Source organism: Danio rerio, chromosome 3 (assembly GCF_049306965.1).
Source record: "Danio rerio strain Tuebingen ecotype United States chromosome 3, GRCz12tu, whole genome shotgun sequence".
In the NCBI taxonomy this organism is placed as follows: domain Eukaryota; kingdom Metazoa; phylum Chordata; class Actinopteri; order Cypriniformes; family Danionidae; genus Danio; species Danio rerio.
In genome coordinates, this window is record NC_133178.1 from 50,636,988 (window position 1) to 50,663,096 (window position 26,109).

General features: G+C 34.8%; 2 protein-coding genes and 1 long non-coding RNA gene across 6 annotated transcripts in view; 1 reads left to right on the forward strand and 2 right to left on the reverse strand.

Annotated features, from left to right (window-relative positions):
- prkacaa (protein kinase, cAMP-dependent, catalytic, alpha, genome duplicate a) overlaps positions 1–13,686 on the reverse strand; it is a 45,860-nt gene extending 32,174 nt beyond the window's left edge. For 3 of the 4 annotated variants that reach the window (XR_012400042.1, XR_012400038.1, XR_012400037.1), the window contains exon 1: positions 13,064–13,686. Coding sequence is in view for 1 of the 4 variants with exons in the window: in NM_001082840.1 (NP_001076309.1) it covers positions 13,064–13,112 (49 nt within the window). In the remaining 3 variants the exon portion in view is untranslated. 4 annotated transcript variants of the gene reach the window in all.
- LOC101882145 (uncharacterized) lies at positions 213–15,632 on the forward strand. Its single transcript, NR_170139.1, has 2 exons — positions 213–552; positions 15,018–15,632. It is a non-coding gene; the product is annotated as an uncharacterized lncRNA (long non-coding RNA).
- asf1ba (anti-silencing function 1Ba histone chaperone) lies at positions 14,579–24,535 on the reverse strand. Its single transcript, NM_207063.1, is given in 4 exon segments — positions 14,579–15,277; positions 17,024–17,200; positions 22,257–22,372; positions 24,171–24,535. Coding segments are annotated over 4 exon segments (594 nt in total). The 5' UTR covers positions 24,280–24,535; the 3' UTR covers positions 14,579–15,085.
- Between the last annotated feature and the right edge of the window lie 1,574 nt (positions 24,536–26,109).

The window sequence follows — 26,109 nt, forward strand, 5'->3', positions numbered from 1 at the left end:
GGAGGGGCAAACCTATAACAGCAGTGTCACATCGACTGAAACAACAAACTGTAAGTGTTGCAGTTCATTCAGACTTGCATAATAAATGATAATCTATTTAAAATGGTGAAATTAGGAAAGACATTAAATACTGCATTTGAAGAACCAAAATGGACATAAAGAGGACAGCACAAAGTGCATTCCGACAGACCACAAAACTCTGACATTGTCCTCTAGTGGACAGAGTCCACGATTGATTAGTCAGATCAATCAGTGTGCCTCTCGGCTGTTGTTGCTCACTCTGACGCACAGCAAAGGGGGTCAGCTAGTGGTGCATCGACTGCGGGAGCCCCGCTAGTCTAAAACTAGACAAAACACACACACATATCAGACAACCATTTGTAGACAGTGCAGCCCCAGGCCTGGATTTCAGCCTCTTTCAGGGAATAAATGCAGTGACACAGCGAGAGTGAAGCAGAGCCACAGGAAGAGTCAGGGACAGATGGATTTAAAGACTGAGCCTGATCCAGCCACCTTGGCCAGGTGGAGACTCAAGGGACAGTGACACCTTTGGTAAGTCTCTCCCTCCTCCATGACCTCCTTTCTCAAGACTATAGGTGCTGCTTCTCTAGTCTAGGTATAATCTCTTTTCAGCTCTTAGATACTTGGCACGTTTCTATGTGCTGACTTTGTGGACGCGGAGTTGGATAAGTTAGGAAGTATTTACATAAACATTCATGTTCCCTGATGGAATTTTTAAGACGGGACTTATTACATATCAGAGATAGGAGAACAGTTGACTAAAGATAAATGCAGGAGGTGATAAACTAAGACTGATTTAACATACAGAGTCCATTTGTAAAACCTAGCACACCAAATCACTGCATCGCAACCAGCAAATTTCCAAAAATTATGGACAAAAAGATCATGTATCCTCCAAATGTGGATAAGTGCTGCATGAACGGGTAGTGTGGCAGTAGAATTAGTTCATAATTAAGACTGGCACGAACAGTAAAACACTGGGACCCCAACAAAGTGGGACACACTGACAGGTTTCCATGGGAGACAGACAGCCAGCTTCCATGGAACTCCTGTATGACGCAGCCAACACCAGGCAACACCACAAACATTAGAAAATGAATAAAAAAGGGCTTTGTACCAAAGATGTGTGTGTCAGCAGTCCCACATCAATCCATGAAGCACACCAAGAGGTGCTAATCTAAACTCAACTTCCATATCATCCATGACTTTAGTTTACAACATACCTTATTTTATGATGCCATTATGTAAAACATCTACAGTTTGTGGTCACCTAATTGTTTTAAAGGGTAAAATATCCAGGGAAATCAAAACAATAACATATGCTATATATTGGTAATGACAGCAACTTCCTGAAATAAAGTTTTGTATTTATCATCAACATTTACATCTGTAAAAAGGAAGAATTGATTATGCTCTATTGTCAAAGGCTCAAACGAGTGAATAAAAGCTTATCAGGTGACCACTATGTATAATCAAAGGTAAAATACTTCAAATAAGAATCAGCTGATCACACACATTCAGGACCAAGGCAAGAACTTCCCTATAGAGGAGATGGGAAGGTTTAACGTTTACACATGCAGTTACTCCACCCCTTTTCTAAGCACCGCCTTTCACATTCATGTCCAAACACTCACTGTGCCAGCAGTATTAACCCACATAAAGCCTCAGGTCAGTAACTCACTCCAGCAAGAGGCCTCTGGCTCATCCTGGGACTGGTAGTAGCTGCCCTCCCCACCGCTAGAGTCTCCGAGACAGAGACCAGCTCGCTGGATAAGCATGTCACCCAACCTCTGCAGCACTGACATGGTACTCAGCCGTGGCGTAAAGACATCCAACTTTGTATAGGTACGTTTCCAAGCCCTTTCCACAAAAATGAAGCTAGTGTCACTTCCTACGCAAAACTCTTCTGTATTGACCTCTCTGAGGTTTCAGTACTTGGGGAAGGCAGGGTTGAACCTTCTCTGTTTCCTTGCTTTCCTGCGCCGGGCTCACACACCCTGTTTCCTCCCGTGGGCTTCCTTGAACAGTAAGAGACTTCTGTTTTCACCACAGCCCACCTTAGCATTAACCCTTACTCTTTTTCCTTGATCTGATTCACAGCATTGTCTGCCATGTCGTCCTCTCTTGTCCGTGCATATGGTAAAAAAAAAAAAAAAAATGGCCCTCCCCGGCCCGTGCCCCCGGATGCCAGCCAGCACCTGTCTCTGGGGATCAGGGCAGTCCATCAGCCATGGAGCAGATAGGGATGTGAAGCATGTTGCGAACAATGTCCCCCCGTTTCGACCAGGGGAGGGAGTGCTAAAGCCCATGAAAAAAAAACACTCCATTTTTGCCACCGAATGTATCAAGCATATTCAAATGACATGCAGTCACATGCAAATAGAAATCGACTCTTCACACATAGATTCTAGCAGCAGCATGCCACTGAGATCCATTTCACACATATCTGTTTCACTGACACCAACTTTGCCTGATGGAGGCTAAGCTCGAAAGAGGCCATAAGAGGTTCTTGACTTTGAATGAAACTGTGCAGATATATGGAAGACAACTTTTACTTTTACAGTTTAAACTGGAGTAGTAAACTAATAACATGACTTGATATTTTATTGTTTACCAATATCAAGACTTATACCAATATCAAGACCTTCCAGTGCTTCCCACAGGTTTGAAATATACTTGTGGTGGTAGCCAGATTGAAACACATCTTTTACCCACGGCACATGGTATATGCAACAAAAAAGGGATTTTTAACAATATTTTTTTATTTTTATTTATTATACACAGTTTCTTTTCAATGGGTTGAATTTTTTTAGACTGCTAAAATAAAAAAAATTCCACTATTTGTTTTACTTTTATTTTATTCAGGAGCCATGTGCACCCACTGACAGGTAAAACCTGCTGCTGACATTTTGTACAGTATTGTCAAAGCATGTTAGATATTAGGGATGCTCAAAACAATCGATTAACCGTTAACCAAAAGGGTGCGTTTGTAACCGATTAATGCTATCAGTTAAACGATTAAAAATATTATTTTATATATTTTTAGTTTGGCTGCATAAGGGGCCGATTAAATGCGCCTTTGCGTTAAGAGGGGGCATCTTTTGCACGCGCGGCTCATCCCAGAGCAGCAGTTTGTGTTGTCAAGACAACTACAGAGATCTTTTAAAAAGCATGGTTTCCGCTACATTCATTCTTCAATGGCGGGACCAAAATGCATCAATCCACGGCTACATTACCCTTTCAAAACATTCAGTCATTGTTGTTGTTTTTAATAGCGGATTATAAATACACCGAAAGGTATTAAAAGGTAAGTGAATTTTAACAGCGCAAACTTTTCTGTAACCATATATAGTGCTGTGCGCTATCTGTTGGCGTTACATGCTGACTGACTGACAGGTGCGCGATGCGTGAGGCCAGCAAACTCGATGAAGCTTTCAGTTAAGATGAACACGGTTTCTATAGCTATACTTTATTTATAGATAAAGGTATATGGCTCTGCATATAATCACTCTATCTTGCTGGAGTTTATAGCCGTTTCGCTTTACTTCAGGACGCATTAATGCCGCTCTGAAGGTCTAATCGCTGTTTTAAGTTATCCAGAGCTGTATGAATGTACAAATCTTGAATATCACAATAGTATTAAATATTACAATTGTAGCAACACGGACAGCAACACTTTTGCACAATAGATACCCAGCTGATTCAGTCGTATTATAAGAGGACTGCGCTTCCTTTCTTCTTTTTTCCTTGTCAACATAAAGGCAGTGAGGTGCGCGTTTTCTGCCCTAATGCCATTTCGGCTGATGTTGACCTGGATCTGCGTAATAAACGCAACAAATAGGCTTTACCTTTTATTTTACAGATTATAAAGCATGTATGCACATTAATGCAATATCATATTTAAACAACAACACTGTTTACAAAAAGTCAACATATGCGCACGTTGTTGTCTTTTCATCACGCAGCGCGCACTTAACCACGAGGGAAAGAGAGAAAACCATATAGCAAGACATAATCTTTAAAATAATGATTTCTATTAAAAATGTAAAAGGTTTTGTGATTATAATAATACAAGCGGGGCATTAAATAAATGCAAATTTTCTGTGGAGCGGGCAATTTGAGGAAGTCAGCTATTTTTATTTGAAGGAAGAAAAAAACAAATAATTGAAAAAAAAACAGCCTATGCCGGTTATTAAAAAGAATCAGTCAGTATTTTCGTTTTGTAATATAAATAAATTATTTAAGTGAAAATAATTTAGGGCGGTCCTATTTATTTTATTCATTTTATTTAGTTTATTCTGTTCTTCTGTGCTAAACAATGCATGTGCGTGAAAATGCTCTGTTGTTATGTTCTATTATTAATATGCTAGCATATAAAAATAAATCAGTGTTTTAAAATGCAATATTTAATGTGCCGGACACAAAATAGACACGTCAATTTGTTTAATATAAAATTAATAGTAATCTGACCAGTTAACCGTTAATAACCGATTAATGAGCGGCGGTTGTCGGTTAGCAAAATTAACCGAAATGAGCATCCCTATTAGATATGTTAAAATATGTAATATATCAACATCAAATTATGAAAATATATACAGCAATTGAGAATAAATGACAAAGGAATAAAAACAGACAATTTCTCTAAAAAGTGTAAAATTACAAGAATACAAAGTGTAGATTATTTAACTAAGGCTAATGAGGGAATTAACAATTTCTAATGGTGTACAAATATTTTGCAGCCAGTTTAGATTTTATCCTCTCCCAGTACATAAGTTTATCCAAGTCATTTAGATCAAAGAATGAACTATATAATGTTTCTTGCGGTCTTGCGAAGCCAAGTGAAAGTAAATCAGGCTTAAAATAACAATGACAATGGCTTAGAAAGCGAAACCAAAAGCCGAATCCCAGACATACTAGGAGCTTTAGAAACCCCCGACGGACACATTTTTAAGTCTGAAAAAGGCGCATCTCTATTGGTCTCTGCACTCTTTCTAGTTCTCTTTTTACTGTTATTTTTAGGCACTGCATGTTTTAACTTCAGTTGTTCAACTAGGGTTGGGCGATTTGGCCTAAATTCAAAATCTCGATAAATTTAAAGTTTTAACTCAATTACAATTGAGGAGTGATTAAATTGCCCTCATAGTTCACTGACAGGTTTTGTACAGTAAATGTTCACATATTACAAGTTAAGATTTTTTGAATGTAGGGTGCAGAACTTAATTTTAAAATAACTGAAACAAATACACACTATCTACTATCTACAAATATTTACTGAACAGCAACATCGAACAACGGAAATTAAAACGCACATTGCCTAAAACCAACAGTCACTTTTTTGTGAAAGTGAAAAGAAATTAACTTGCACTTTTATATGTTTTTCATATTAAAAGTACAAAATAAGCAGTATCTCATCTAAATTAAATAACTCTTGCACATCCTGTGAATAATATTTTAAACCGTGCATTTCTTGCATCTTCTGTAAACAAATGTTTTAATTAAAAAAATGTTTTGATGTAATGGATAATATGTCCTCAAGGCATTTCTGGCGCAACTTCGTCAATCGTCAATGTAGTGCAAAGAAACACAATAGTAACAAAGCAGGGTCATGTGACTCAACACGCGAGTAGGTAATTAAAAAAAAATGACCTGGAAAAATTTGATAAATTTTTGGTTCTGAATGTCGATTTCGACTACCTTTCGATTAATCTCCCAAGCCCTATGTTTTACATTGATGTTCAATAAATAATCATAGATAGTAGATAGTGTGCGTTTCCTTCAGTTATTTAAAATCAAGTGATGCACCTGTCATTCAAAAATCTCTCACTTGTAATATGTGAGCTTATTTACGGTACAAAACCTGTCAGTGAACTATGAGGACAAAAAATAAATAAATAAAAAAAGATTGTTCATCAATCATAATCGAGTTAAAACGTTCAGTTGATTAGGATTTAGATTTTAGGCCAATTCGTCGAGCCCTACCCACAATTACACAAGGCATAAATCACAAAAAGACATATATTTCCACAAAATAGCCTTGTGATTAGGGCTGTGCGATTTGGGGAAAATATATAATTGCGATTTTTTTTTTGGCAGATGTGATTTCGATTTGATTTGCAATTTAATTTCGTAGTCAGGCTTCAGCTTAATAATCTATACTGTAGCTTCTTACAGCTAAAATGCAGTGAGTGTTAGGTTAAAATAGGAATTGAAAAGATAATATCTTACTTAAACATTTATTCAAACTTGTTTTTAAATATTCAAAAATTAAACACAATTTTTTTCAGTAGAGCAAACATCAACCACAAGTAAAAATGCCCTTACCCTTCTGTGAACAAGTTGAACTCAAATTAGGGAGAGAGAGTAGCTTAAAATACAAACAAAAAAAAAATCCTTATAAAAATACAGAACACTTTACACTAACTAATGGCTGATAAGAGCCTTTCTATAGCACATATTGTTCAAAACAAAATAATTATATAATTATTATTATTTAATAATTATCATGACGGTAAATGTATAGCTGTGGTACTGCAAAATGGCTAAAATAGGAGCAAGACGGTAGTGTATATCTCCTATCCTGCATTAAGATGAGTTTTTTTAATCCCTGTTTGGTCACTGCATTAATAGGCATCTTGTCTTTAGCGGGGTAGTGCGTTATGGCATTAGTTTTCTCCTGGGTTGGGTTGCACTAGCTGTTTGGAAGTTCTTTCTTAAAGTCCACACTAGGGGTTTTGTAACAAAATTTATTAACGTGCTCTTAAAGCAAACTGTAGTTAGTAGGTCATAAGCTCTCCGTAAATCATGCGTACAGTCGCATTGAATGGCGTAATTAATAATGCATCTATTTATAACTGTCCTATGAAAATGAAACGACAAGTTATATTTTTATAGTACATTACATGACACCCTGAATAACAAAGGGACTAAAGCCCGGTTTATACATATGCGTCAAGTGATCGGCGTGACCCACGGTGCATGCAACCCGCGTAGCTGTGCATTCACATTTTTGCGCACTGTTTCTGTTGCACTGCAATAACACTTCCGAAATGCTAGTTTGCAGTAGGTGTTTGTTCCTCTGTGTCAAGTTTCTTCATTGGTGTTTTTTTTTCCTGAACGCTTCCTTAATGTACAAGTGGTTCAAACTCACATATTTTGAGGCAGGAACTGGCGGACGTGCAACAACTTAAACTATAAGATAAACACAAAGCATCCATCCGTCTCCATCTAGAGCTCCTTGTAAACATTCGCTCAAATGTACTCGCGCGGCTCTCAGTCCTACCAATGCTTGTCAGCGCTTTCAAGTCGACCAATCACAGATTGTGCTACTCGTCTTTGTGACATGTAGATACATTTTTAAGAGGTGCATGTCAGCGACGCCAATGGCCATGGCAAGGGCGATGCACCAACGCGTAGGCTGCGCCATAGCATACGTGTGCGTTTGACGCAGAAGTATAAATCAGCCTTAAGCCCGAAAAAGAAAATTAATGAACACATTCAATTACAATCCGTCACTACAGACGACGCACATACCTGCATCGCAAGCCATGAATATGACTTTGAAATCAACATATTCCCATTTTACCGATGTCCTGTATTTTTTTATATTAAATAGTCAATTGATGCTTCTAAATTGGCAGACGGCATCATCCCACTCGTCTGCGCTTTCCTGTTTGTTTGATTTATTTATTTATTTTTTGTTCAGTTCAGTTGCGCAATTCTGATTGGGCAGAACAAAAGTGTGCTCGCTCAATTGGCTAGTAAGACTGTCACACACAGATGCCAAGCATGTATTTGGCAATAGTAATATATATACATATATATACACACATACACACAAACAGACACACAAACAGACACACATATATATATATATATATATATATATATATATATATATATATATATATATATATATATATATATATATATATACACACACACACACATTTCATATCGCAGCCTGTTGCGATTAGCTAAATAAGACAATAACATTTTATCAGATTTAACAACATATGGTGGCAAGTTGACATTAAAACAAAGCAAAACAAAACTATTCTTAATTAAAAAGACTAAAAACCAGAAAGAACCAGGTTTTATGCCTTCGAACATCTGTAACATAATATTTATGCAGCAAATTGAAACATTTCAGCAGCCATAACTCTCTAATCTACCCAACTCCTCCCAATGAGCTTTTCCTCATAATAATCTGCATTTCTCAAATCGCTTAACCCAACTGACCTCACATGGAAATAAAACAAAGTCAGCTTGATATGTCATCAGTATGATCTTAAAAGACATAGCACAAGTCTATAACAGGCAAAATCAATATACTTTTGCTCTGTGCATTCAAAGATCACACCACTCATCCCTAGCAGGCAAAGCATGCTTATAAAATGAAGGAATATGCTGAAGACATCTGATGTTGCGAATCAAAACTCAAACCAAGAAAGCCGAAGCAAAGTTTTTCAAAAGGGAAAGAGCGAATGCAGAGATTACATCGCCTGAAGATGCAGACAGAAGGCCCCACACAAAGTGGTCTTGTTCATAACAGTGGTCATCACATGATGTTCAAGAGACTGTTCAGCGTCAACACTCCAGGCTGGCTGGATCACACAGGCTGCATCATATGACCCCGCCTCCACCACCTCACCAGCCCCGACCTCCTCCTCCTGGTTGCATCGGTTCCCAAGTGCTCTCTGAAGACTCATGGCAGGCCTGTGTTTATGTTTCGGGTCCTCTTCACTCACATCCCCCTCATAAATACAATTACTGCTGGTTTGACCTTTGGGTTTGGAGATTCCATTCTCATGAAACCCTCTGCTGCTGCTGCAGGATTAGGGCCCCTTTTCCTGGAATACGCTTCCACTTATGATGATATGCACTTATGGCTGCACTATGAAGTTAAAATGGGCGAGGACGTCAGACTATTTAACTTGGAGATTAATCGATTTTTGGATGGATTGAACTGATATCTAAGAAGTACATTGCAGTTGTGAGGGCTGCTTGACTTTATTATAGTTAGTATAGACCATTCCATTGCTTGTTGTCAAACTATTTCATAACTATAACAAGAGCCAATTCAATCATAATGTTAGAACAGTTATCATAACATTATTTATCAATATGAGCCTCTTCTTGGATTCTGAAAGCTATAGAAATTAAAAATGTAAAACAAGAAATAAGTAGGGACTATAGTTTTCGTTTACATCCCTCAAAATGGCCTATACACTTTAGTCTTCGTTTCAACTGCCAAATAAACCTTCAGCCAACAAGACACCAATGCTATCAAACAGAAATAAAAAAGGGCATAAGCATAGAATTTACAGGTAAACTCGAAATCAAATGTTACTGAATTACCAACATTAACCCAAAATTGGTGGTCATTGTTTACTCAAGCTAGTTTTACAGAATATTTATAACAAATAAAAAATTCTAATCTCCAAAGAAATTACAGTAAATGGACTTTATTTTAAATATTTTGAACCTAGAAAAGCAATAGCTTGTTGATTGTATTTTTGTGCTGTAACTTTGAGCAATTTTGGCCTTGCATGGATAAATGACGACAATAAAACTGCCAGAAGGGGCGTTTTGTTGAATCAATCACTTTTACGATTTCATGATACGTTTCATTTATAAGAGAAGCAGGCGACTGTCTTTATGAATGGATCATTGAAACTCAACTGATTCATTCTAAAGCAGATCAACTTATTAACGTTATTTGGAAAAACAAAATGGTTTTCTTGGAATCAGCATTAATAACTATATCATGACTTCAAAATCTAAATATTACAATAGACCACTTCAATGTGGTCATGTCATTGGCCCAAAGCTATAAAACTTTTCTAAAACCGCAACGAGACAATTCAATCGTAACTTCATGTTAAAACAGCTATCATAACATTATTTATCAATATGTGGCTCTTTTTGGATTCTTGGAAGCTGTAGAAATTAAAAATGTAAAACAGGAAATAAGTTGGGTCTATTAGGGTATTTCAATGTGATTATATCATTGACCCAAAGCTATAAAACTATTTCATAACTGTAACGAGGCAATTCAATCGTAACTTAATGTTAAAACAGTTATCATAACATTATTTATCAATATGTTACAATATATTACATATCAATTTTTGGATTCTCAGAAGCTGTAGAAATTAAAAATGTAATACAAGAAATACGTTGGGACCATTGTTGTTGTTTACATCCCTCAAAATGGTCTACAAGAACCTATACAAAAATATTTTTGGCTTTTATAGTCTGATTTATAGGCTCATTCTAATAGCACCCATTACAGACTCTCAAGAATTGTTTATCGTTATTACTATACAACGCTTCATTAAAAAAAAAAAGTAAATAAATTAAATTGGCATAACCAACATGTATTTGAGTGGGCATATTTGCATATATACGCCAAGGTAAAACAACAAATGAGAAGATCTGCAACAGAGGGTAGGGCTTGGCGATTTGGCCTAAAATCAAAATCTCAATTAAGTGAACATTTTAACTCTATTACGATTAATGAACGATTGTTGTATTTATTTATTTATTTTAACTTTTTTTCCCTCATAGTCCACTGACAAGTTTTGTACCGTAAATCTGCTCACATTTTACAAGTGAGAGATTTTTGAAAATAGGGTGCATAACTATCTGCTATCTATGATTATTTATTGAACATCAACGCTGAACAACTGAAATTAAAACACATTGCCCAAAACGTGGCTCTCTGCGCCACCCACTCTTATCACCGCTACCAAACGGACCAATCACAAAGCTTGCGCTACTCGTTGTTGTGACGAATAAGAACATTTTTTGACTGGTGCCCGGGTATGCGAAGGCTGCGCCGGACTGTACACGAGCCCATGGTAGAAGTATAATTTTAAAATAATATAAAAAGAATAAATCATAGCATAAAAAGTGTAATTCAGCTTTAACTGAGCGGGGTCACATACCCAGTAGGGAAAGTAATTGAAAAGATTGTCCTGGAAAATTTTAATGGATTACAGGTTTTGAATGTCGATTTAGGTTACCTTTCGATTAAATCACCAAGCCCTAATAGAGGGGGTATTTTAATTCATATGGAAAGTGCAATTTAATATTGGTGGTGATCAACAACCCTAGTGTCCAATAGGCATGAGACGATAATCGTTTTCAAGGTATACTGTGGTTTGGAAAAGTTAAGGTTTTAAAACCGCCAAATGTTTTTTTAATACAGTTACTACGGTATATGTAAGACTTTTTATTTATGTTTTTATGTTTTATGACAACAGTATCTCCAGCACAAAAAAATATCCAAAGATGCCGTTTTAAAGTTTTAAATTGTAAAAAAAATTGTGTTTTTAAAACAAGAGCAGAAGTCAATGATTTATTTGAATTATTTAGCCTAACATGTTTACTGCTCCAGAATATTATAAATGTTTCTCAAAATAAAATATATTGTGTTCAAATTGGAAAATGTTTTGTTTTTTTAAACAGGCATTTAAAAAGAACATATTTTAGAGCAGTAATAACAATACTGTCATTCCGTGAAATTGTGATATTTTTATCGAAGGTTATCACACCGTCGGAATCTTATGCATAGTGTCCAATTAATTTCACTGTATGGGGAGAAAAAAAGCAAGTATCTTTGCTTTTAAATAAAAACAAAAAGGTCTGGAATGACAATTTTGAGGTGAACAATTTCTTTAATTGAAAATTTTCTCGCTTTAACTTAAAGATAATATATAAGCATAGGGCTGGGCAATTAACCGAAAAGTAATCAAAATCGACATTCTGAACCTATAATGGATCTAATTTTTTCAGCTCAATTTTTTTGATTACTTTTACTACGAAGTCACCTGACCCTGCTGCACAAGTTGAGAGAGCATTGTATGCAATACGTGCATGCGAATCTCTTTGCTCGCACATAAAATCTATTGCACATATATAAATATAAATAAATATACGCCACTGATTTAGAAAATAATCTGTTTTAATTTCAGTTGTTCAACGCTGATGTTAAATAAATATTCATTGATAGTAGATAGTGTGTGTTTCCTTCAATTAACATGAAATTAAGTAAGAAATTAAGTCTTTCAAAAAGCTCTCGTAATATGCAAGCATATTCACAAAATTTGTCTGTAAACTATGATGCCAAAAAAATTATATATTTGTTCATTATTCGCAATCGAGTTAAAATGTTTAATTAATCGAGATTTTGATTTTAGGCCAAATCGCCCAGCCCTAATGCGCATCATAAATGAGTTCAACAAGTATTGCAACCTTCCCGGTTAATGGCTTGTGCAACATTCTTACAAAAACATAAAGAGATTCACCAGAAAAAAGTTCAAGAAAATAATAATAATAATAATAATGAAAATAATAATAATAATCCTTAAAAAGCTTGGTTAGATTCACTCTCCAATGCCAATTGTCATGCTGAAAAACACTTTAAACTAACTTTAAATAAAACATGGAAAATGTAATGAGATTTTACAGTAACCATTGGCACCTGTAAATTCAGAAACTAGTTAAATAGTTATAGTTTATGATTATGACTAGTTGCAAAGGAAATGTTGAAGCGTGGAAAAATAACAAGATATTGTTTTGTGATATGTTTGATTTCAATACTTGTTCTCAGTGTCACAATCAAGGGCAAGGCGAGTTTGACAATCACATTCAACTGTAACATGTCAGCACTGAGTGAAAGTGATGCAAGTGTGTGGTCTTCCAAGATCATATAGGAGCCTCAGCCTAGCATGAATAAGTGAGGCAGAAATCTCACTAGTGACTATTGTTGTATCAGGTTTTCTTTTAAAAGTAATTGTGACTGCTGTCATTTGCTTCTGTGGAGCCCATAAGGAGATCGTACAGTTTTAGAAGAACAGCAGCAATAGTAAACAGCAGATTTGCTATTTATGGGTGAACCGTCTTCATGATGTCAGTCAGTTCATGTTAGTCATTCATCCAGTAAAAAAAATGAATGGCCAAGATCAACCAGGCGGCTCACTGTGCTTTGAAACCCAGTCTGAGTGTGACTAATTCAAGTAAACACACAAGCACTTACCGCTCTCCATCTCATTGCCCTTGTTCTTGGCGGTGGGCGCGTTGCCCATGATTGCAGGCCAGGTATAGCAGATCTAAATCGACTTTTCTTTACGCCAACTGTCTTAAGACTCCGTCCCCTTGCTGATCATACGATTTCTGCGGGCGTCGCACTAGCTGTGTCTGATCATAACTCGCTGGATCACAGTATGCTGTCAGATCACATAAAGTCTGAAGCTTGATGATAGTAGCTGGTTAGTTGGTTAGCTAGCTAGCCAGCGCTAGCTAGCTAACAGTAGCTGTCTGATTGCAGCGCTTGGGGTTCGGTAATGTCCTTCAGTGCTCCTGGGTCGGGTCCAGTCCGCTAAAATAAGACGAAGAGCCCGTCTTCTTCTCCTTCTCTCGCTCCTCTTCCTCGCTCTGCTAACCCTGAGCGAGGCCCTCGACTTTCCTCTTGAGCGACACAAGCCCTCGTTTTCACCGTCCGTGCGCGATTTCTATCGCTGCACGCCGTCTTCGCCGTACCTTTTCGGTAGCGTGATCGTTTGCTTGTTTACGTTGTTAAAGCAATTCGGTCTTGTGCACTATGTAGTTCGCATAATTCGACAGTCAGACCCCCTCCATTAATCCTCTCTCCACAGCTAGAGGGAACTCCTGCTTCAGCGATAACTATTGGCCGCTGTGCTTGTGACGCTCTATCAGAGCGCCAAGTTGATTGGACGAGAGGTCAGCAATCTCGTACAGGTAGCACGATGATTGGCCAGCACATATATGTCTGTAGGATTTTATCCCACCCCCGCAAACTGACAAATAACGTCATCTATTTTCATTTCATTAACACAAGTTTTTGTTGTGTTCCCGTTGCGTATTTGCAAGCGGGCGCGGCGTTTTGCTTTCTCGGTGCAGAATTGGCTTCATTCACAATCCTTTGATGATCCTCTGCGGCGTGTTTGTTAGCGAAATGGCCGCGCAGACCCCTCCCGCTAGGCTAATCCGTGATAGGCTGTATGACGTCAAAAAAGACATGCTATTTTTAGAAAGTTGGTCAGAATTTGAGGCACGCAGAATTTGAGGCTCCCTACGTCTGTGGAATATTAAAAGCAGCTCAGTCTTCTGCGAAACAACCAGACTGAGGTCGTTTACGCAGGTATATGCATTGCATTTCGGCCACCAATTCGCGCGCTCAGTTACAATGATTGGGTTTGTCATGCAGGAGACGGAAAACGAGTAATGAGAGCACGTCGCATGCTTGACTGTGCATAGCAACTGCATCAATGATGCTGTACAATAAAATATACGCGGGGTAAAAGCTCCACACTGATATCGGCTGAACATCATTTAATAACCAAAACCGAGAACACTTCGAGATCTGGTCACAGATGCTGCGATGGTCCATGTTGCCAAGCAACAAGAAACAAGCAGCTTCTGTCACTCCAAACACGAACTCCTGCATAATGCAACACAACAGCTTTTTATGAATGAAAAGACCTGCTTCCACTCTGTGCACATTACAAATCAAAATAAAACAACTTGAGTGTCACGTTACAAATCATTTATTTCAATGAGAACCGGATACAAAAAGACACAGACAAGTATATATACAGACACACACACACACACACAATATAATACAAAAATAAATGTCCTTTACAAAAGTACTGCTGTTTGCGTCTGTTAAATTAGTTGCGCATCTGACATCTTATCTAGTGCGCTGATCTCCCACCCCCTTTCGGTTTAGATGAATGGATTGGTTTTGGATCATTAGATTCAGCACATCCTAATTCCTGAATTGGGTCTTAGATTCATGACTCACTCATGTTTCAAACTGAAAAGCAAACATCTTTATTGCATGCTGAAAGCATCTAAAGAATTCTGCACAGCACTCATTTGGAACCAATAAGGCGTGCTGACTGAAACACAATTAGATAAAGCTTTTATTTGTGATACGTTTGAATAATCCCGCCTCTCCTCCACAGTGTCCAGATTGACCTGAGCTCATGGATGAGCCTTGAGATGTGAGGATTATTCACAGGAGTCTGCGTCACTACAAACAGTCCATGGAGTTGTCTGGCACCAGGCCGAGCAGAGGTGCTTTTCCTGGGGTGCAGGATGGGGGCAGCATGGCGTTTGGTGCAGGGTCCACGTTCTCAGAATCCTCCATTTTCTCAGCACATCCCTCCCAGTTGATGTGAAACCTGGTTACACGTGGGTTTGAAGCCAGAATGTTCCTCTGGAGCTGAGAGAGGGCAAATAAAGATGCATTTAAATACACATGCAGACTAGAACTTTTTAAACTATTTAATGCTCTTAGGGAATTTTTGTAAAATATCACAAATAAAAAAAAACTTCAGCTAATTGGACTAAGTAGTTTTTTTATACAATTTTTAAAAAAACTTATCTTTAGTCATTTCAGGCCACAATCATACTGTTGTTTTATCATGTACTATGATGATGCGCTAATAAAATATTGTTGTTATTATTAAGCTAACCATTACCATGGTAATAACACTATTGTATGATCAAAGAAATCATTTCATTTAATAACAATAAATACATTTGTCGGTTTTTAAATGACATCTAAGGCACTGGTAATTATTAACCATACACGTGGATTTATGCGACCATGTACATGGGAATGTGTTAAAGTCACTATTTTTTTTCTATTGTTGTAAGTCATTATACACTTGTTGTGGTGCTGATTTTTCTTTGATTAAAAACACAGATAGCAGCCTTTTTGAGCATGACATTTCTTTCCATTGACACTGAAATACTATTAAAGATCTAGAAAAAGGGCTGTGCATTGTTTTTATTTACTTCATATAAAACAGACATTTTAAAGAGCACATATACACTCATCGGCCACTTTATTAGGTACACCTTACTAGCACCAGGTTAGACCACATATTGCCAACAGAATTGCCTTAACCCTTTGTGGCATAGATTCAACAAAGTACTGGAAGTATTCCTCAGAGATTTGGTCCACATTGACATGATAGCATCACGCAGTTGCTGCAGATTTGTCGGCTGTACATCCATAATGTGAATCTCCCGTTCCACCACATCCCAAAAGTGCTCTATTGCATTGAGATCTAGTGACTGTGGAGGCAATTTGAGTACAGTGAATTCATTGTCATGTTCAAGAAACCAGTCTGAGATGATTCACACCTTATGATATGGTGCGTTATCCTGCTGGAAACAGCCATCAGAAGATCACTGTGGTCATAAAGGGATGGACGTGGTCAGCAACAATGCTCAGGTCGGCTGTGGCATTGACACAATGCTCAATTGGTACCAATGGGCCCAAAGTGTCCCAAGAAAATATCCCCACACCATTACATCACTACACAACCGTTTATGCAAGGCAGGATGGATCCATGCATTCATGTCATTAACGGCAAATTGACCTGACAATCCAGCAGTGGCAGTAAATATCAAGACTTATCAGACCAGGCAACGTGCTTGGTTTGAACTGCAGCAGATCGTCTTGACCATCTCTACATGCCTAAATGCATTGAGTGGCTGCCTTGTGATTGGCTGATTAGAAATTTGCATTAAAGAGCAGGTGGACAGGTGTACCTTATAAAGTGGCCGGTAACTATTTAAAACAGCCAATAGCCAAGTTCACGTAAAAGCCATAATTATGAAAAAATATTATGTAACGTTTAATATACAAACATACACCAAATATTTTCAACCAACCTTTCTTCTCTATTGTAATATAAAAACGCAAATACACATTGTGGTTAATCATACAAGATCAGCAAGTAACAAAGCAGGAGTTTTTCATCTGGTATAATTTTTACATAAGAAAATGTTTAAATATAAAACTGAATGGAATAATGATTACAAAAAGGTATGAAAACACATTTTAAATGCATTTCACTGTGAAGTAGAAAGCGTAATAAGTCCCAGCTAATCACTTGTGACTAGACTAATGAAAAATGGTAATATCATGTTGACTCATTAAATCGTGTTGGCTCACCTGTCCATAGTTAGGTTTAAGTGGTGGGTTCTCACGAAGCTCAGTGTCCGTATACTCATTGTTAACGTAATAGCCGATGCGTATGAACTCCTGTCCTCTGTATGTGCACGTGATCAGAACGACAGTGACACCCACAGCATCAGTCTCTGGTATTAGGGAACAGTTTGGAGCATCCGCCTGTTAATTGAAAGGCAAAAATAGTATAAGTATACCATACTATCAGAATGTCTGCATGACTGGAAGGTAAGCTGCAGGATAATTGTTTGGTATAAAACACAAACCAAAAAAAATAATAATAATAATAATAATACAATACTTCTAATGGGAAAGTTTAGCCAAAAATGAATATTGTCATTACTCCACTTGTTTTACACTGGTTTAAGTTAGTTTTTTTCTGTTGAACACTAAGCCATTGCATTTTTGTTCCTACTATTGATGTCAAATACTGTTTTTTTATTCTTCAGAATATCTTGCTTTTGTGTTCAACAACAACAACAAAAAAAAAAAATCAAAGTTTGATTTAGAAGAACTTGAGTAACAGGCAATTCAATTTTGTGTGAACTATTTCTTTAATGAACATTGCTATCATATATTTTCTAACTCGCTAAAGTTTTACTCAAGTTGTGTGTTCTACAGAAGAAAGAGTTAACCTTTACTTCAATTTTAAGACTTTAAGACCATTATAATGACATTTCAGACTAACGCAAGGCTAAACATTAAGGAATTTTTTCTAATGACACAATAATAATACATTTAATTTATAATTGCGCTTTTCTCAGACCAAAGTGTTGAACATTGCAAGACAATAAAATGACCCAGTTAAAACATTTAAAAAATCATTAAAAACAAATGTAAGAAAGATAATTAAACCATATGTTTATAAATAGAAACAGAGTTGATAAATAGTGTTATTATAAAAGTTATTAAATAAACTTTTTTTGAAACTTTTGAGATGGAATGATAGTGATTGCATGGGTGTTGGCTGGATTGGATAGCTTTACGCGGACATAGGACAATCAAAACATGTTTAAAATGATTTAAGACCTACAACATAGTACTTCAGCGAATTTAAGACTTTAAGGTCTAAAGCTTACATTTTTGAAATTCATGACTTTAATAAACCCTGTTCACTTGTAGTCCTGTGATTGTATTCTCAATAAGAAAACCTGGTGTTCTTGCTTTGCATGGATTACAATGGCTGTACTTTATAAGTCACTGAGGAAGAACATAAGATTTGGATATTTTAATCTGTACAGCTAGATTTAACACTTTCAAATAAATTTGTATTTACCCTTAAAACACATTTAACAACTAATGAATGTCACTGATGATCATTTTGTTTTGTACACTGTATTAGACACTTCTCAGCGCAATTCAGACTCAACATCAGCCCTGTAAGACCTGACAACTGTTGCACTTTAACCACCAAGTGTTATAAAAAACAATTATCCATATTAATATTAATTTTGTAGAAACAATCTGAATATTTTTGTTTTCTAATCTGAGTATTGAGTTGATCTTAGAATATTTTTCATTTTTACTGTTCTAATGGAGCACAAAATGTCTGTAGATTAAACAAAGAATCCTATGAACGGAAAAAAGCCTTACATCGTCATTTACAAAAGAAACGTTTGTTAGAAAGCATTTACGCCAAATGTATTTTTACATCAATATTTTTATTTAATGCTATGTCGGCAAACGACTATTTTCAAGGCAAAAACCTTTCAATCGTAAATATACAACCAAAAACAACAAACAAAAAAATAAATATATAAATTAAATCAAATGTTTAGTGTTTATAAATGATAAAAATTGTAAAATATTTCCTGCTCTCACTTTGTTAAAAATGTCCTTAACAGAGTTAATTTCATTAAAAAAAAAAAGCATTCTGGAATCATTAAAAGCAGGACAGTCCAGTAAAATATGTTTTATGAGTTAAGCAGTACAAACATTCAGTGGGGTCTTCATCATCAAGCAAAAAGGCATGGGTTAATCTTTATGTCCAATTCAACAAGTCTTAAAACGTTTTTGGAGATTGCATTTTTATTATTTTCCAACGCATCCCACTACTCCTGCCATGTATTCGAAATGTATACGTTGATAAAAGGTCTCATCGCTGAAGGAGGAATTTAGCATTTGTTCACTACAAGTTTTAAAGCGTCCTTAGCAGCTGCATAAGCTTGCTCATTTCCTGGAAGCCCAACAAGTCCTGGAAACCAGCAAAAATGATAGGGTAAAACTGATTTTGTAGATGAACTTAAGTTAAAATACTATCAAAGGATGTTACTTTTTTGAAGATTCCATGACTTGGAGGCATGTTTTGGAGTCTGTAAAAATGTTCTTATGTTCAACATTTTATATATATTCCAAAGCTAAAAGTAAAGCATGGGCTTCAGCTGTAAATATCTAATATTCTTTAGGCAGACTGATTCCAAAACATTGTTGTCAAGTCACCATTGCAGCTAAGCCATTTTCCATCTTTAAATCACCTGTAATTATTGGTGAGTGTAGAAAATCTTGGCTTCTAATATTCAGATATAGATGTCTCTATACATTAAGATAAGTCAATGAACTATAAAAAGTAGCCATAAATCCATTTTTTACACCCTTGAAAGTTCAAGCATGCAGTACAAAAACTGCAGAAAGAATCAAGGAACTTTAGCAGACATCATAGAATGTCACTGAACTTGGCAAATTTTAGGTGATTAATCAGAAGCTGGACTGAACCCTCAATCAGTTTGAGGTGTTGACTAGGGATGGACAAGATATCATTTTAGCACCGATATCACAATGTGCTAATCTGCAATAGTGACATTACAAGATGTGCAATATGGAGCCAGGATTGCAGATGACCAGGTACAAATGTTTAGAAGACATGATCAATTTGTAGTCTTTTCAGGTTAACATAACTGACATGATTAAAGCCTCTGTAAACATTTCAAGGGAGTTTAAAACATTAAAACAAATGAACTATTAGCCATTATACTATTAACTATTGTAGCTTTAACAAACAGTAATTATACTTATTTACACAATGAAGATTATACAGCTTAATGACACATTTGATAGTTTGATTTTCGTACCTGTATCGTTTTAGACGCCTTCAATTGTATATTTACTCAACGTTATCTCTGCTTGTAGATTGTTTATTATATTTTATGCAAATGCACTTGCCTACAAAATCCATTCAAATCAATCAAATTATTAAAGTGAAATAGCACAAAATAAATCACAATAAGTGAACATTTCACAATGCAAGTTTTTCTCCAGTATCGTGCTGCCCTAGTGTGGATTAGTGTTTGTAAATATTAAACTGTAAATAACTCATTTAAATATGAATTATGCATGTTCTATGTGTCTGTATGAATGATGTGTGCCAGGGGTTTTTGCTTTTGTTGTTCCTTGCCCATTTCCATCTTTGTTCACTCTCTACTGTCCTTCTAAATTTGTGGAACTTTAGATAGGCTCAGAGTTTCTGGAGTTGGACCAATGATGAACTGCAATAGGTCAAATTAGACTCAGGGAGATGCTGTGTACTTCTCTTTTGGAGTTGTTGTGATACATTTGCACACAGACTACGCTTACATGGACTTCAGCAATCTAATTATTGACCTAATCTGAATAAGACTATAATATGATTAATGTGTGTATACGATTTGATTTTAGAATCTTTTTATCTTCCCGTTTTACATGTTATAACACATTGATAGATTAATGTCATTACATCATCTTTTCATAAAATTTCTGGTGAATAATTATAAAAAAATTTTGACTTCAACTGCAGTTCAGCAGTTTTACTTTCATTCAGCAACATTTCATTAATGGCCCCACGATAAACTCTGAGATACTGGATAAAAGAGTATGAAGTGTGTATGAAGTAAGGACTGGTTCGAGAGAGTCGTTTTTAACAGAATTTGATGAATGGAAAGAATACTTCTGCCTTTTGTGGATAACATGTCTAAAATGGGGTTTAAAGTTGGAGGTGTGATGAGTCCCCAGGTTGTCCTGTATTGACTCGGTATATATAGAGCAGAGTTGCCCAAAGTAAGGCTTGCAGGCCAAAGTTGGCCTATTGTAACCTTTGGTTTGGTTTACCATCCCATCTTAGAGAGGATATGAATATGGGAGAGGGTTGGTGTGTTTTAGTGCTGAGCTACAAAAAGCTAATTAAAATGAATTGTTTTGATTAAATGATGTAAATAAATCTGATTTTCTTAATTTTTAATACTGTCACTCGGCGGAGGACTATGGAGAATGCATCAGTGAGCAAATCAAGGCAAAAACCAGTGTAACTACATTCAATAATCTTTTTTTTTTCGTTATAAAATGTGAACAAAAAAAAACTTTCAGTTAAAATAAAGCAATGTTTTCTAGCTATCTTTAAATTGTACTAAAATAAATTTGAAAATTACACATTGCAATATTTTTAATTTTAAATAATAATTAAATAATTTTAATAATTTATTTTTTGGGCACCCCTGGTATATAAGATTAGATTCAGTTAGTTAGCATGTTTAGTCTGTGATTTTATTTGGAACCACTTGTTTTCTGTCCCTTCTTAAAGGTTTGTCTAAATAAATTCCTCTTCACAATTCACAGCAGTTAAACTCTGGGAATAACCAAGTCACAGGGTTGTCTTTATTGTTGTCCCTTTTTAATACTCTGCACCACTAGGAGGCGTAGCATTATTACACATACCAAAGTATGCACGACACTCATGCTGCTTTGAACATCTTCCATCACTTTATCAGGGTTTCTGGAGGTTTAACCAAGTTAAACTTAGGACCAAGACATTTTAAGAGCAATATGAATGAAATTTTAGACTTATACAAGGCTAAAATGCAAAGGATTTTATTTGAATATCCCAACTGGAAAAGATTTTCACTTGCCCTATCAAAAATTATTATAACTTAATACATTTAATAATACAACGATAAAAGGAATACAAAAATCTACATCATGTCAGTATCTGAATAAACAGAGAAATTAAAAAAGTTTTACTGCAAAGAAAAGGCCTAACATTAAATTTAATTAAGTACATGAACAATTTGATAAAGGCAGTTTCACAGTGGGGGACAGCTGAATGAGATCCAAAAGTTTACATTCATATAATTATTAACCAGCTGTTTCTAAATGGTCTGTGTCTAAAGTAAGGGGGACGTATTCTCCGTCACCCCTGGATGGAGGTAGAAATTTCATAATTGTCTATGCAGGAATAGTATCGTGAACTCACCTGAAACACAAACATGTGTCGGCCTGCAGGAACTGGACCAACCAGGACAGAGTCAAGAGTCTGATCGTACTCCTCACTTTCTGCCGAGCCCACGTAAATAATCTTCCACTCCAGATCTACAACACAGAAGCAGACATACGTTTAGGTAAACGCACATATATCTTATGTAATGTGCGGCTATAATGCATTACCTCAGCTGATCAGGAGGGAAAATAATATTAATAATAAAAAAGCCTCTTCTGCTGACCAAGGATAAATTTCTGACACGTTTGAATAGAAAAGTATTATTGTGAAAATTACTATGACTTAAAAAAAAAGAAAAATGTTTACTATTTGAATGAATTAAAAATTTTTAATTTTATTTAAGATTCTGCCTCACAAAATAGTAGAATCAAAAGAAAAATTTGAAAATTCAGAAAGCATGCAGATTAAACACTTTCTTTTCAACAAAAAGTATTATATTATTATAATTTATATACATATAACATATTATAATAATGTCTTATTATTATTATTTATAATTATTATTATATGTTGATACTAACTTTACTATTCATAGGTTTTGGGTAAAACAATATATTTTAATTTATAAAATGCTTAAAATTGGCAGTAAATAATTAAATGGTTTAATTATGCTTTGGTTTAGAAATGTGTACAAATGTATTATTATTTTATAGAATGTCATTCTCAAAGTAATAATAAAAAGAATAAACAAGTCTAAAGATTCAAAAGTATATATATTTTAGGGATTATAAGACAATTCTTTTCCATAAAATTAAACTGAAGTAAAGCAAAGTTTAAGAAAAATGTAAATACCTTTAAAATATTAAAAATGCAGGCTAAGTGATGATTTTAAAGCTGTAAAATTGTAAAAAAAGAAAAAAGAAAAAAAAAAAATGTGCATTTGTAAAATTCCAAGCTTTTTTATGGCTGAAGTTATTTATATCAAATGTAATCTTAAGAAATGTTTAGAACAAAAATACAACTTTTTTTTTTATAATGCATTAGCTCAACTGATCAGGAAAGAAAATAATATTAATACTAAAAAAGCCTATTCTGCTGTCAAGGACACTTAAGTAGAAAACACTTAAGTAGAAAAGTATTATTGAGAAAAATCCCTATAACTTAAAAAAATGAAATATTTACTATTTGAATAAATATACAAAAATAAATGTTATTAATACTTCTGTCGTATAAAATGGTAAATTAAGAAGAAAAAAAAAACAGAAAGCATGCAGACTTGACAGTTTTCAATAATAAGTATTGCATTATTATAATTTATATACATACATTATAATAACGTTGCATTATTATTATTATTATTATTATTATATTTTGATACCCAAAACCTATAAATAGTAAAGTTAGTGTAAAACAATATTTAAATTTATAAAACTGCATAAAATTGGCAGTAAATAATTAAATGGTTATTTTTAATTGTATTGACATTTACAAAATTATTGTTTTACAGTATTTCAACCAAATAAATGCAAAGTAGAAAATAAACTTTGAAAGCTTTTAATAGTTATTTTATACTTTTGACAAGTGTTTATTTATAGTGATAGAATAAAAAATTATAATAATAATAAAAACCTGCGTTTTTAAAATGCGTTTACCGGGAAGCTAAACAAATATTTCACGCATAAGCAAGTTAGCATAACGCAATCATGTGTCGTGTATTTCTCAGAAGCACACAAAGCTATTTACTTTACAAAGGACAAGATAAAGTGTTAAATGGAGCATAATGAGCTTGGTTTAAATCGTGAAGGATAAATGTACGGCAGAGCTCCGTGCACGCTTCTATCACCCGCCATTCTGACGTCATCTGAAAGAGTTAGCGCGTTAGCTGGCTAGCTAGCCAACAAAAAACATCAGAAAACCCTCTTAAAAAGGAAAAGAAAAATTAATACTCACCCTCAGGAAGATCCTCCATGCACTCAAACGTTATCTCGAACTGAAAGGGGTTTCCAAACGGACTCGGGTTGTCCAGGACTGCCACATTTAGTACTTGTACTTTTGCCATAACTCTACTAAAGTTATATTAGCAAGAAAAGGGGTGTTCACACCTTCAAAAAAGCAAAACCGAAAAAAAACTGAAAACTCGACAGAAATTTGTAAAGTAAATTTCTCGATGACTTTGCTTCACTTGTTTAGCTTGCAAGCTATTGTGTTTTGCAAGTCCAATATAACGTTAGTTAAAGCGGTAGAACGAAACGATTTAGGTTGTCTCTCCTCCCAAATTAAAAGAAAATATAAAGCAAAAATTATCTAGAGTAACGTGTAAGCGTAAAACAAGTATTATTTCGCGAAACCCGTTTCTGAAACTGACAGACAATGCAAGCTGCTTCGTCTCCCGCCAGAGTATTCAGACAGAAGCAGTCAGGAAAAGCCGATTGGCTGGCGCGCTGATTGGTCAAAAGGCAAAAAGGCCCGGATTATACGAACGCTGATTGGACGACAGTGACAGCTGTTAAATGGACGGCTCCCTCGCTCCTCCTCTGTTCAGTTTCACTAGCTTCATCATCCTTCAAATGAGTTTGAATTTTTTAATAACAATCAACAATCATCATCAAAACAACACGATTTCACGAAAATCGTTCCGTATTGTGTCGGACAAACAATTAAAGTTGAGTGTTTATAAACAGTGCTTGCAAGATATCCCACACATTGTAGTCAAGTTGTAAAAGACCAGTTAAAACGCAAGGCCATTGTTTTTTAAACAACTTTTCGACTTTAAAGTGGCCAAAACAAACAAACAAATGATCAAATATTATTATTATTATACAGTACATATTCTATTGCATGCAATAACATTTATACATTTACATGCATAAACGTGTACATTTATACAAATACAAAAATATTTAAAAAAATAAAAAATAAGAAAACACAGTTGAACACAAATATATGAATATTTACATTGTGAAGTATTACTTGTAATGATGCATAGTTAAAACGTGGCACTTATTATTATTATTATTATTATTATTATTATTATTATTATTATTATTGTTATTATTATTATAATTATTATTGTTGTTGTTATCATCATCATCATCATCATCATTATTGTTATTATTACTATTAATAATAATAATAATAATAATTATTATTATTATTATTATTATTATTATTATTATTATTATTATTATTATTATATTGTTTTGTTGTTACTGTACATTTTTAATAATTATGTTGTAATTTTTCTTGTTGCAAAGTTACTAAACCAAAGACCATAAAAAAATTTCCTCAGTTAAAATAAAATAAGCATGGAAATAATAAAATACTTTTATTTTGTTTTTATTTTTAATTTGCCATTAATATTTTATTTTAGATCGTGAATCAAATGTTTCAAAGTTTTATAGAATATAACGTGAATACAACACATAATATGACAACAACATGATAAATATAGAACATAATATAAACAATTTAATTAATCATATACAATTGAGTAAAAATTATTTTAAAAGAATAATATTGATAAAAGCACAGAATTTACATTTAATCTGAAAATTTTATCTTTCAAAAATGCTTCATTAACAAGAGCAAATATGTGTAGTTTCATTATACAGCAAAAGTATTTCACATGTTTAACAATAAAAGAACTTCAGTGGGTTTTACTTGGCAAATAAAATGTACTAATTAAATCAGTAAAATAATAAAACACAGTTGAACACAAATATATGAATATATTATTTTATTTGTGAATCAATAAATTATGAAATATTTACTGAAATTATGTATACTTAAAACGTAGCAATTGTTTTTATTATTATTATAGTTGTTGATACTGTACATTTTTTATTATTATGTTGTAATTTTCCTTGTTGCAGAGTTACTACTAAATACT